The 13,533-nt window shown below is 31.5% G+C and overlaps 1 protein-coding gene across 3 annotated transcripts in view; it reads left to right on the top strand.

Moving 5' to 3' along the window:
• Window positions 1-13,533, top strand: part of LOC145259671 (E3 ubiquitin/ISG15 ligase TRIM25-like) — a 155,180-nt gene that overhangs the window by 104,377 nt on the left and 37,270 nt on the right. For all 3 annotated transcript variants that reach the window (XM_080117332.1, XM_080117331.1, XM_080117330.1), the window contains one exon: window positions 12,629-12,781. In XM_080117332.1, the coding sequence (XP_079973458.1) occupies window positions 12,629-12,781 (153 nt within the window). The remainder of the gene's footprint in view (window positions 1-12,628; window positions 12,782-13,533) is intronic.

Raw genomic sequence — 13,533 nt, 5'->3', positions numbered from 1 at the left:
GAATACATGATCATTTCTTGTGTAATATAATTTGACACCTGATTTCTAGCATGTTTTGTCTAGAAAGCTCACATCAATCAGGCTGGGTGCACTGGGTCTATTTTCGTTTGCCATCATGCTGCCCTGGCATGTACTTACGGTAACACTCACAAAATTCATATTAGTTTACATAATCTTTGCTTACTGACGTAAAGTCCCAATATATAACACTTGTTCCTTGGAATGGATTCCAAGCTCTCTGCTTTTTTTTTTCACAAATTTAGAAGTTAAAAAATACTGTAGTCAATTATTCAATAATAAAAATGATGCAAAATTGGTTATTCCCCCTACCCATTCTAAAAAAAACAAAACAAAATTACAACAATATATATATATATATATATATATATATATATATATATATATATATATATATATATATATATATATATATATATATATGCGTTAGTTGAAAATTACCAACAGGCATTTGACCTGTGTCTATCGTTTTAGCCTTATAAGTATGCCTGGTTGTGTATGTATTATAGTTTCATCATGAACATGTTTGTTAATCTCGTTGCACATGTTTGTGCATGTCTCAATTTTTTCCCTTTGTCGTAATTGCATCTTACTCCCTCTTACTCCTGAAAATTAACTATTTAATTTCAATGTGAAAGAACGCAATTTAAATAATTTGGTGCTAATTCTGATTTTTGTCATTTCTTTTTTTCGTTTCCTCTCACATGTTATAATACTTTCCTTTCACCCTGCCCTGCCCAGTGCCACCAGCAAGACTTAACTCTTGGAAATGGATCAGTAGGATGAGGTGTAAGTAAAGAAGCAATCAAAATCTTGCTTTTATATACTAGCTGGCTTTGCTGATTCTCTATTGCTTTGCAAAGTTTGCTATTTGAAATACTTGAAAAATCAATCTGTAAAGTATAGAGAAATGTGTATAGAACAAGAGACTTTCATAATATGGGCACATAGAAAAAATGGATGAGAGTTTTGGGGTTAGTAGGTGTAGCACAATTGAGTTAACAGGTTCAGGGGAAGGCCAAGGAAAACATGGGATGAAGTGATAAAAGTGAACGAGAGAAAAAGGAATAAAATAGGTTCGTTTGGGAGTCAATTTTTAAAAACTGTCCAACATATGTCAGCATATAAAATGAATGTTAAAACGAAATGCTATTCATAAATTTCTGTAGATAGCCCATGGTTTCATTGACACAGATCGGCCTTTATTGTTTAGAAAAACTCTCAGAGCCTGCCTCAAATCCTCAAAATCCTACGAAATGAAAGGAATCCCCTCCAAAAATTTGAGGATTGCATATATATATATATATATACAAACGTTTTTCAGTATAAAACGACTTAAAAAGGTTGATTATGCCATAAACTAAAGCAAACCGTGCCGCATATTTCAATTGCAAAGAGAAATTTGTTCTTGCCAGATTATTTAGTTTCTAATTTATCCCTATGCAAATTTTTTTTTTATGTACTCTACTTTCTATAGAGATTTGTTTTCTTTTCTATTTTTTTTCTGTAAAAATTTCAGTTTGGGATGTATTCTTATCTTATTTCTTCAAGTGAGGGAAGGTTATTCTCTTTCAGTTTTATTTTAACTGTTAACATTTTTGATGTTAATATCTGCTGTAATTTTTTAATGTCTAGCCCCCCCCCCTCCCCATCTCTCAATCAAACAAAGAAAATTAAAGGTATAAATTTATAAACAAGCAAACTGGATGCTTTTATCTTTGGGTGATCAAAAGCAACTCGCTTTTTTTTTTTTTTTTTTTTTTCAATTCATGGTATTTCAGTTCTGTCCTATTCAGAAAAAAAAAAAAAAGCATTCAACTCCAAAGAAAAAGTCAATGTTAATGTTAGGTGTTTTTCTTTAGGTCATCGGAAATGATAATTTATATATGAACAATTAAATTATTGACATAATTCTATGATATTATATGAATATTAGTACAGCCACTGGTGAAGCATAATTTTTTTCTTTTTTGACTGTGTGTGTACACTAGTCCTCTCTGTTTTGGACGCATTATTCAACATTTATATATATATAAAAAAAAAAACAGTTTTGATTGCCTCCTTAAAGTCTTTGTTCATCAGTTGTCCTGTTAACTAGAAATCAAGAGAGCATGACAGCTATGTATCAGGTCAGTTTCATTGCTAGAAAAGAAAAGAGTGATCCTAACTTTTTATCTTTTTCCTCCAGCATGCGCCCCTGTCTCATTAATTAGTCTTTATTTTCAATCATTTTATTTATACAGTGCATAACTTTATTTGAAATGTTATTGAGATCAATCTTATATTTTTTTTCATTACACTTAATACTTTTTACCTGTCCAGTCTGTTAAAAAGCTGCTAGCTGTAAGCACTTCTCTTTTGCATGCATTTATTTGAGAACTTTGGAGGGTTTAATTACGATAGAATCACCACTTATCAAGGCCTGGAGGCCACTCAAGGATAGGTGACTCAAACCAAAATCTTGACTTGTTGAGGTAAGCTGCACAACCCATATAATTAAAAATAGAAAATCGTTTTTGAATTATCTACAAACAAAAATAAAACTTTGAACGAAAGTTAAGAAAACCAAAGTATATCTATCATTCTCAATTTTTAAGATAAGGCTTTATGTCCTCAGAGACCTATGGTGTATCTGATAAAGTACGAGGTAAAACTCAGGTATATGTGAAACTCTTTTGGAGGTTGAAACTTCAATACTAAGAATACAATTGCAAATTACTTAAGACTTCTATGCGGTCATGGATAGCAGAACAAGAGCATGCTATCCCCATGGATTAAATAAATGAATTCATTCAAAATTCTGTGCCGATTCCTAAGTTTGACACGATACACCTAAAGGTTGGAGGTTATATTGACTGAAACATTGAAAATAACATTCCAGATGAGAACGGTAGTCCAAATAATACTTAAATAATAAAAAGTAAATTTAAATAAATTCAGTCACAACTTTTGTAGTCATATTTAAAACTATATCAACTGGCGTAAAGAGAATGAAGTTTTAAAGTCTTGTTGTATGAACACAACTACTTAAAAATAGCAATTTTTCAATAGAAACATTGCTTGTACTAATACCAAGTTAACTCAACATAGTGTCTACACATCCATAATCCTAATTAATTAAAATACATAAAATAGATTATGTATTTTGATTTAAATTAACCCAAACAATATTGATTATAAGAGCAAAAATGCACAACAACAATCATGAAATTATTATTTTTTTTTCACACAATTTGTTTCTAAGTAAGCATTACTTTCTAAACTGTCACATATTTAGACACTCCGTTAAGGAAACTTGAATGCCTACTAGACTCTATCCTCGAGTGTCTAGGGTTTCTCTGTACAGGGGTTTATCAGGACAACCTGGCATGAGGATACTTTTTCCTAGAAGTAAACCCTGACCAAATATTTAAAATCACATAGTATTTGCAGCCCAAATAAGATCACAGTATGGTTAACCGCACTAATGGTGCACCATCTCCAAGTGATGCTACCTCAAATAGTAACACAAAGATGGATACTCCATCAGACAAGATGAATTCTTGTCCAAGAATCCAGTAAGAACGATATACTATAACACATTAAAATGATCAGTTGGAGAGAGAGGAAAATTATGTTCTCAACTTCTTCACTAACTCGGTGTTTGAAAGATAGAGAATGTTAATGGAATATTTGAATATCTGTATATGCTCTGGAACTCAAAAAGGCATTCATTGAGCTTGGACTTTATTAAAAATTTATAAAATTTATGTAAAAAAAAGGTCTTTTTCATTATAAAAAATAAAATTATTTATAAGAGATTTTTTAATACATTATGAGTGGTATTTACAAGCTAAGTATGTTTCTAGTAAATGATTAACCTACACATATATATAAATATATATATTATTATGTTACACACAATCTTACTGGCATCAGTATGGCTTGATGGAAGTTCTGTATAATATATTTTTTGGAAAGCTTTCTTTCAGATGTGTGTTTTTCCTTAATTCAAACGTGCATAGGGAGACTCTTACTTGTGAAGGCTATTTGCTTCTGACTAGCCAATTTTCGTTTGTTGTTGTAATACCATGTCAGTGGTAATATGATATACTTAAAAAAAAAAAAAATACTTAGTCGAGTCAGACAACTACCAATATTGAACATTTAAAAATAATCACTTGAATTTTTCAGAGCATCAATACATACATTCATGTTATAAATGTTGTATTCTACTCATATCATATGTAGTGTGTCTACATGATTTGTTGATTATGCTGTTCGCCTGAATTGACGTTATTTCTCTACTCGTTGTATAGCGGTGGGGATTGGTCTAATCAGTTAAAGCAATCGAATTCGAGTAGGTGACTCATATTCTGGGGGTTCGAATTGTTCAAACAGTTTGAACAATTACTTCCACACCGGAGATTCTGCAAGGATGAAACGTATCTAGATAATAATTTATTATTAAATAATTATTTATAACTCTTTCTTGGTCGAGTCCTTTTAGAAAAATAATATGGACCGTATAATCTTAAACGGAAGTTCCTGTCTACCTGATTTGGTGAACACTGTTGAAACGGTCATGTTGCTTGCTTGAATAGAAATAAATATGATTTAGTTCTGCACTTGTCACATAACGGTTTGAATTAACCTCGTCAGTTAAAGTGGGTAGATTTGAAATAAAGATGAGTTGCTTTCCGTATCATTTTTTAATGTTCAAGTTCATGTCAAAAACGACATTATTTTTGCACCAACCTAATATAAAGGAGATGATTCTTTTTACATTGAAGAATATGAGGGGACTTGTCGGTTTTAAGTTTTAAAATGTGTAAATAAAGAAAAATTAAAAACTAAAATAAAATAATTGCACTGTATTTTATGCAATGATTAAAGCTCAGTTGAGCACCTAACATGAAAATTCTTATAGAAAATGTTAGAAACGTCTCTTTTATGACCAAGGGTCTCTAGTGAAGAGAGGAGATAATTTCCCACTAAGTTGAGAAGTCAGTTTTGTACTTTGTCAAGGTAAAATGATTTGTCTATGTGGCATTAGTACTTAATTTTGGGGTGTATATGACTCTTATACAAGGAGAGAATTGTAACAGGTACTTTTTAGAGCAGTAGAATTATCCAACCATCTCCCTCTCACGTGACTTTTAACAACAGATTGAATATAATTCTTCGATTTTAGATCTGGACATTAGTACAGGAAAAAAAAAACGCTTGGTTTTACAGTTGTTAAAAGTAACAAGCCATCTTTTTTTTTCTCATTACACCACATGCTCTAAATCAGAAGAGAGAGAATCAGCAAGATCTTGATCACCAATTCCCTTCAGGGTGCTGCCACAGATACTTTTGTTGTCAAAATAAATGTCTGAATGATTTCAGAATAAGAACACAGTGAGTTGGAGCATGGAAGTTGCCAAAATTAGACAACCATCAAATACTTATGAATTTTAGTTTTTGTGAAACTCGAAAAATATTTCTAGTTCAACAAAACAAAATCATATTAAAAGTTCAACTCTATGAAAAATGGCAATCTTTTGAAATTGGCAGTACATTGTTTTCAAGATTACTTTATCTTATTCAGGGAATGTTGCATTTATCCAATATACCAATTAAGAGTTATAAAATGATAAAATTATGCCCAATTAACCAAATTTCTTCTCAGCAATGCATAGTTATATATTAAGTTATATATGAAGACTTCAGACCCTTTAAGTGCAAAAAAAAAAAATGTGCCAATTTATGCAAATTTAACCAAAAATTCAATGTTTTTCTTCAGCAAAAATCTGATAGAAAGCCGTAAAATTTTCAAAATGCCACAAGCCAGATTTGTTCCAGAGTATATTTTCTAAAAATATGTTTGAATGCCTTAGCAAATCCAAAACTTAAATCTGACTTGTGACAATTAGAAAAAATGAATTTTACATAAAAGCCATAATTTCAAAAAACAAACAAAAGTCGTAATACTAACACAACATCTATATATTAACATATTCTCACATATGTCGAGTTTCTTTTAAGTTTTGAGGCTGAAAGTTTACACAGGTAAGTTTTTTGACCTGAAAAAATCAAAAAAATGCCACCAAACTTGCTCTGAAACCAACCCTTTTCATGCTAAAAGAAGGTGATATAGAAGCAGAAGAAGGTGATAGGGGAGAGATGGGACTTTCCTGACGAAAGGGGCAAAAGAAGGAATCTCCACAACCGGAAAAACTGCTAGATGTATCTTGCATGGTGGAAGAGAAATAAGCATCCAGATGTTACCTGATCGATTTCAAAGTGTGATCACTAGGGCTATGACAACAGAATATTATGATTGCTTTGACTCTCGAGCATATATCCGACACAGATGCAGTTAATTAACCAAGAACCACATCACTCTATATAACATCAACAGATATACACTCGAGAGTCCAAATTGTCCCAGGCTTAGTGATCACACAGATTAGACAGTATCTCTGTCATTTTATTATTGTTCTCAGCTAATGAGAACATTAGCATTCAAGAGCCGTTGTAGCCGAATCCACTGTGAAAAATTTCCCCCACTCTTTATCTGTGCCTAAATCAAAGCGTGGATTCCATGAACAAAGCTTCTTTTCTTAGAACTGCACGCCTGTGGAACTCTGTTCCGTCTGCCTGCTTCCCACCGGACTACAACTTGGATGTGTTCAAGTCCAATGTTAACAAATTCCTAATGAACCGCTCCCTTAAGTAAACACTTCATCAAATCTCCACACTAACGTAATGTACTTGCAATAACCCTTATGCCTGAGTGGCTTCCGGGCCTTGATAAGTGGTAATCACTGTGTTAAAAAAAAAAAAAAAAAAAAAAAAAGAGTACAAAAAGCTTTGTACCATTCTTCACCTACTCTACCTCGAAAGCTTTTCCATCCTACAGAAGAAGAAATCCATAAAAGTAGAAGATGAAACGATGATAAGTATCCAACCAACCTTACACAAACTCCTCACCCACTGGTGGGAACTCATTGACATGAATGACAGTTGTGGGTTAAAATGTTTTGATGAATCCAGTTTGGAAGTCAACAACAAAGTGCTACGATCAATCTGCCTCAAATTGTCTCAAGACTTCTCAGTCTGACAACTTGGAGGATCTCATCAACAGATTGTGGTTGGGATCAGATCCAAAAGTTAACTTTGGGTTTCAACTGCAACTAATGTTTCAAAAGGTTCATTTATCATAATTCAGTGTTCTTTTCAATATGATATGCTTCTAGCTGACCCATGGGAGGATATATCTTTAATTTTTTTTGGTCCTAAATTCTCTCAAAATTAAAATCTTTAGAAAAATTATTTTTGCATCTAAATTGCCTTAGCAATACACTTCCAACAAGCTCTCAACCAATATCAGGGGATTATTTTAAGGGAAGATATGTCCAAAAATGTGTTTTTGATTCCCCTTCAGCTTAAAGTGCCCAAATATGGCAATTTGGGCCCAGCCAAAATTTAAAAAAGCAAAATTAAAATTCAGTTAAATTGGCTTAGTAATATGCTTCCAACCAGCCCTCAACCAATATCAGGGGATTATTTTAAAAGATATTCCTGAAAATGTGTTTTTGGGTTGTCTTTAGCCCCATATGTCCAAATATGGTAATTTAGGTCCAGATCTACCAACAATTATGTTTTGAAAACATTTTTATTCACGGAAATTGGCTTAGTAATATGCTTCCAACAAGCTCCCAACTGTTATCAGGGGATTATTTTAAGTCTAAATATTAAACTATTTCCAATATTTCCCATTCTGGGCCCACTGTGAAGAAGGCTGGACCCAGAATTAGATTCCTGAGGCATGCCAGCATTGATATTAGGATTCAGCCTTCTACCTGCCAACAGTTCCTTTTTATAGTTAAGAGAACATTTCCAGATATTGTTATTTGATTAAGAATTCTCTTAACAAATTTAAGCTAAAATTATTTTATTACAAAAAAATGGCCTTTGTTTTACACTTGAAATCGCCTAAATCCTCCTTTATTTATTGTAAAGTTATAAAACTTCATTTAACAATAGACACAAACTTTAAAGTTGATTATTTATTTCAAGCAATGCTTTCGGTTAGAACAAAAAAATTCCATTCAAACCGAATTTTAACTGCGCATATTTCCCTTTAAAGTAAGAATACAATGACATGTACAATTGACGCAACAATTTCTAACAAAGTCCTTATTGATAAATGACAAAAGAATTACTGTATTAATGGATTCATTCAACTAAAATTGAGACTAAAAATATGTTAATAACAGGTTAGCTGACATTTGCTTGCTTGCTTGCTATCACTTCACTATTAAAGTCCTATTCACTACATGATATCAATGAAACAAAACTAATTGATAAAATAGAAGAAAAATGAATTGTTTTGCTACCTTTCTCTGTCATTTAATCATTATCATATTCAGTTTAACATCCGTTTTATATGCTGGCATGTGCTGTACAGCTTTAAGAAATCGACTTCCAAATTAATTTGTCTGAGCAGGTCTTTAATGATTCTGCTTTCAATCAGGTTCATTTTTTATCACTTCCTCACATGCACATTACTAAAAAAAAGTTATATTTTTTTAGCATTGAAAAAGATTATTATAAGAACTAAATAAAATTTTAATTCAACTTTTAAAAGGTAAACAAAATATTAATTTCTTCAAAAAAACATGCTATTTCAAGCAAGCCCCCCTCTCTCTCTTTTTCTGTCTCTCCCTTACTTTTTCTTTTTTCTAACGTGCATAACTTTTACTAAGATTGATTAAACATGTGTATGGCACATTCCATCAAAAATTACAAAATTAGTCCTCGCACGAAACAGCAGGACACAAAATGTTTTAAATAATAATAATAATAGAATAACAATAACAAAGACTTTCGCTGGCGAGGACTACTATTGACCGTAACCAGTTATACATTCCTTTTGAAATTTTCATCTCTATTTTTCTCGTTATGTACTGAATATTTGTTAATGAAACCTATATGAAATATGTTCTTTATTAAATTTTAAAGATTTTCTATTCTGAAAGAAGTTTACAAAAATTTAATCTAAAAAAATTATTTTAAAGTTTTTGTTAAAAAAAAAAAAAAATTCAGATTTTCTCATTATTCAGACCTGTATTACAAAGAGGGAGTTGCAAAAAAATGAGTTGTGGTGTGGGGAGAAATACAAACTGAAACAATATTCAGACCTGTAATAATACAAAGAGGGGGTTGCAAAAATGAGTTATGGTGTGAGGAGAAATACAAACTGAAATAGAGAGAAGGAGAGTTTTAAAATATAATCTTAAAAAGATAAGATACAAGTTGGAAAAGCATTTCATCCAAGGCATGAAAATTGTTAAACAAAATGTTTTTACTATAGGGTTTAAAAATAAAGGTACAAGATTCAATTTGAAATTTATTTATCTTCAAAGTGCACTTTTATAAATTTTACAAGGTAAGGTATAAAAATTTAATTTAAATTGAATCAAAAAATTACTTTAATTGGTTTTCATTTGGAAAAAAGGGCTGCTAAGGCGTTAAAATTGAAAAATTAGTACTTGGGGGGGGGTCATCAGATTGTTATCTGTTCATCAACTGTTTCACGAGGTTTGAAAACACTTTTTAAAGATCTTGACATGCTGGTCGAATGGTTATCATACTTGACTCACTGTCTTTAGGTTTTGGTTTCCATCTTAGCTCAAGTATTATTTTTTTTACTCACAAGAAGTTAACTGTTTAGAAAAAACATACTTGCATGCACGTTTCAATTTTTTTTTTTACTTCATTTTTTTTTTGTTTTGTTTTTTAAAAGGAATTTAACGTTACATTTTATACCAACAATGCTGGGTACATCTTCTAGTATGTGTGTGTGTATATATATATATATATATATATATATATATATATATATAATGGTAATCCAGGTTTAGAATAGCAATACCACACCATTAGACGGAATAAACTCAAATCAAGCATTATTGAAAAGAGCATAAAAAACAAAGAAATATTATCTTTAGTTTGTTAAAATCGACCCATTAGAACTGGAGTTATGACCATTCAAAGTATCAAAAAATGTGTGGTTCACTGGACATTTTGTCTTAAGTTGGCCCTATTCAAATGCATATAAGCTTGTGATTGAAAATTTGAAAATGGTAGGAAATTTGCACAATTTACAAATTAGCCCATCTTTTAAAAAGCTGTATCTTCAGACCTTTTTAAGATATTATGATGACATTTTGAACATATTATCATAATACCATGAAGGTTCAGTTGGCGTTATGTACGACCATCTCACTTGGTAACTTATGGACTAATTAGCATATTTCAGTTTCATTTTAACGGCTTTAAGTAGAAACATCATAAAAACAGTTAAGAAAAATGGTAAGTAAGGCTATCATCATAGGAAGTATTATTCTGATAGACATTATCTTTTGTCATTATCATATGAAAAATCCAAGATCGCGACCGGGAAATCCAAAATGGCCACGACGATACAATTCAAAGAAATTAACAAAATATGGCTTATAGTATATCAAATTAAAGGAAATTTTGTACAGATCAGAATTATGTCATCAAGTATATTAAACGAATTAGCATACTATTTAGCATAATTAAATTTCATTTTAACAGATTTAAGTAGAAGCATCATAAAAAACAGTTTTAAAAAAAATGAGAGATAAGGCTTTATCATCAGGAAAAATATTATGCTGATAGACATTATCATTTGTCATCATTACACTGTGAAAAATCCAAGATGACAACCAAGAAATCCGAGATGGCCACCACGACACGATTCAAAGAAATTATTAACAAAGTATGGTTTTAAGTATATCAAATGAAAGGAAATGTTTTACAGATTACAATTATGTTTTCAAGTACATTAAACTAATTAGAATAATAAAATTCCATTTTAACGGCTTCAAGTACCCATGACAATTATCAGGTGAGTTTCTATGTCTATTTTGTATAATTTTTGATTTTTAAATCATTGTTGAGACTTCAAAAGACATTGCGGGCATTTTTTCTTGTTCTCATGTAACGTTCAACACTAATTGTTTTTTAAACAGAATAAACATTTACAACACCAAAACTTTATTGAGGTAGGTAAAAGAGTAACTTGCCTTTGGTAGCATTTATTTATTATGTTTTTTGACCACGTTTTCATGCCTTTGCTGATTGTAAAACAAATCCAATAAAAAATTGTGTGTTTTAACTCATTTAAAAGTGTGGTCATTGTTTGTTATTCTTTTTCAAATAATTTATTTTTTAAAGAAAATATTCTTTTCCTGTCCATAATTAAAAACTTATGTTTTCTTGATAATAACAAAATTAAAATGAATACTTTATGTAAGTTAGGTGACAAACACTTTGTTTACAGATTTTTTTTGCGCGTCATGACGCACAACAATTCTCATCTTTATATGCATTTGTCACTATTTCTGTCAACTCGTGCATAAAACGTGTTTATCCAATTCTCTTCAAATTTTAGGACAAAAAAAATTAATATATTCACTATTAAATAGCATTTGAACATAGTTTTTATCTTTAATTATCTTTGTACTATAAAGCGTCAACTTTGAGATATTCTGACTTTTGACTGAAAAGACATGTGTTGTGTTTGAATTCCATAGTAAAGACAATTCTTTTTTCTGTTTAGCTAAAAAAAACAAACAAACTAGAAACGTCATTGATAGGTACGACTTCCACTTCAAGTATTTATGTGAACACACCCCTACCACTCATTTGCAAAAAGTGATCTACTGCTATACTGGCATGTTTCGTCATTAATAGTTGGATTTAAATCGCGATTTCTTCAAGTATACAAATCACAACAAAAATATTAAAATATCATTTTAAAGTAAATTTTATTGTGAGTCCAGTTATATAAGTTTTATTTTGATGGATGTTGGAGAAATGTACTTATTACTGATTTAAAGACTATGAGTGTCAAATTCAGTAGCAGTGTGCGCCTTGTCCAGTCGTGAAAGTCATGGTTTCTGGTATTGCTATTAAGAACAAATTCATAGGATAAAACCCAAGAGAATATCCACCAGGATTATAATAGTGCTCAATAATAAATAGACTTATTTATATTACAGACATGTACAGGCTTTGTTATACTGGTTTGACAAGGTTTCGATCTGTAATTATTAATAACTAAGAACTCCTCAATAATATCTTAGTTATTAATAACTACAGATTGAAACCTTGTTATGCCAGTGTAGTGAAGCCTGTACAGTCTGTGTGTGTGATTATTAAAAATGGATAAAATCCGACGGTATGGAATCAAGATGGAAGCGGAGAGGCCTAAAGGCTCGACATTTCGCCCATCTTATGCGGGCTTTCTGAAGAGGAATGGTCAATGACGAAAGGGTCGAATGTTTAGAACTATATATACTAATACATGATTTACATAAAGACTTCCTCCTATTAGTATAAGCCCTAAACATTCGACCCTTTTGTCATTGACCATCTCTCTTGAGAAAGCCTGCATAAGACAGCTGAAATGTTGAACCTGTAGGTCTCTCCGCCTCCACCTTAATTTCATATATATATGTGTGTGTGTGTGTGTGTGTATAGACACACGTTATTATTTTCCTTTTTATCTGTACTGCTTACTATTCCCTTCTTTTTGTTACTTTTTCAGATTCCTTCTCTTGCACAGTGATGGAGGATGAATTGACTTGTCCTGTGTGTTTGGAACTTTTTGCAGATCCGCTTATGCTACCATGTTCCCACAGTATCTGCAAAAAATGCCTGCAGGATATTTTACATTCAAACATCAAAATGGGCAGAGAAGGTTTGCATTCGCTATTATTTTTAATTGCTTATCTTATTTGTCTCACCAAAAAGAAATAATCCTTATCAATGGTATTCATTAAGGTCTAAATTATTAATTTTTGTCTGATGAAAATCTTTTTCAATGAATAAATCCACAGATCTATTGTATAGAGTATGAATATCATAAGACTGTTAACTAACCTAAGATAACTGGTAAATGATGCATCCTCCTCTTGCCATGTACATCAGTCCAAGACATGTTGCATGACAGTACAGATAAAAGAAGGTGTAATCTGGTTGACTTAATTATATGTATGATTTCTGCTAGATTCCAAAATCTAAGATTTTATTCATCTTTCCTATCATTTTGTCAAAACAAAAACTTCAGATCAGTTTTGTTCATAGGAGAACAACCAATATGTGTATGTCAATCCAGTATCTTTCACCATAGACTCATCAGAAAAAAAAAAAAAAAGTTCTCAATCAGAAAAATTACATAGTGATGCAACAAAGAACAATGATAACAAAAACAAAACAACTTGTATCAAATCCATCCCCAGTTGTGGGAAAGATTTAGACATTGCTACCTAGAGGGGGGGGGGGCACGCACACACACACACACACACACACACACACACACACACATCGTTAGTTATCATTCCAAAACCAAATGATGTCTCTGAGTCATAGCAGTAGATCCAGTTTTCATCACAAGTCATCAGACCATCAAGAACTGATATCTGAATCGATCAGCTCGACCATTTCCCTGCT

Source organism: Euprymna scolopes, chromosome 35 (assembly GCF_053919585.1).
Source record: "Euprymna scolopes isolate OS-2025 chromosome 35, ASM5391958v1, whole genome shotgun sequence".
Classification (NCBI taxonomy): domain Eukaryota; kingdom Metazoa; phylum Mollusca; class Cephalopoda; order Sepiida; family Sepiolidae; genus Euprymna; species Euprymna scolopes.
Note: the sequence above shows the minus strand (reverse complement) of the source record. Positions and strands in the feature narration are given on the sequence as shown.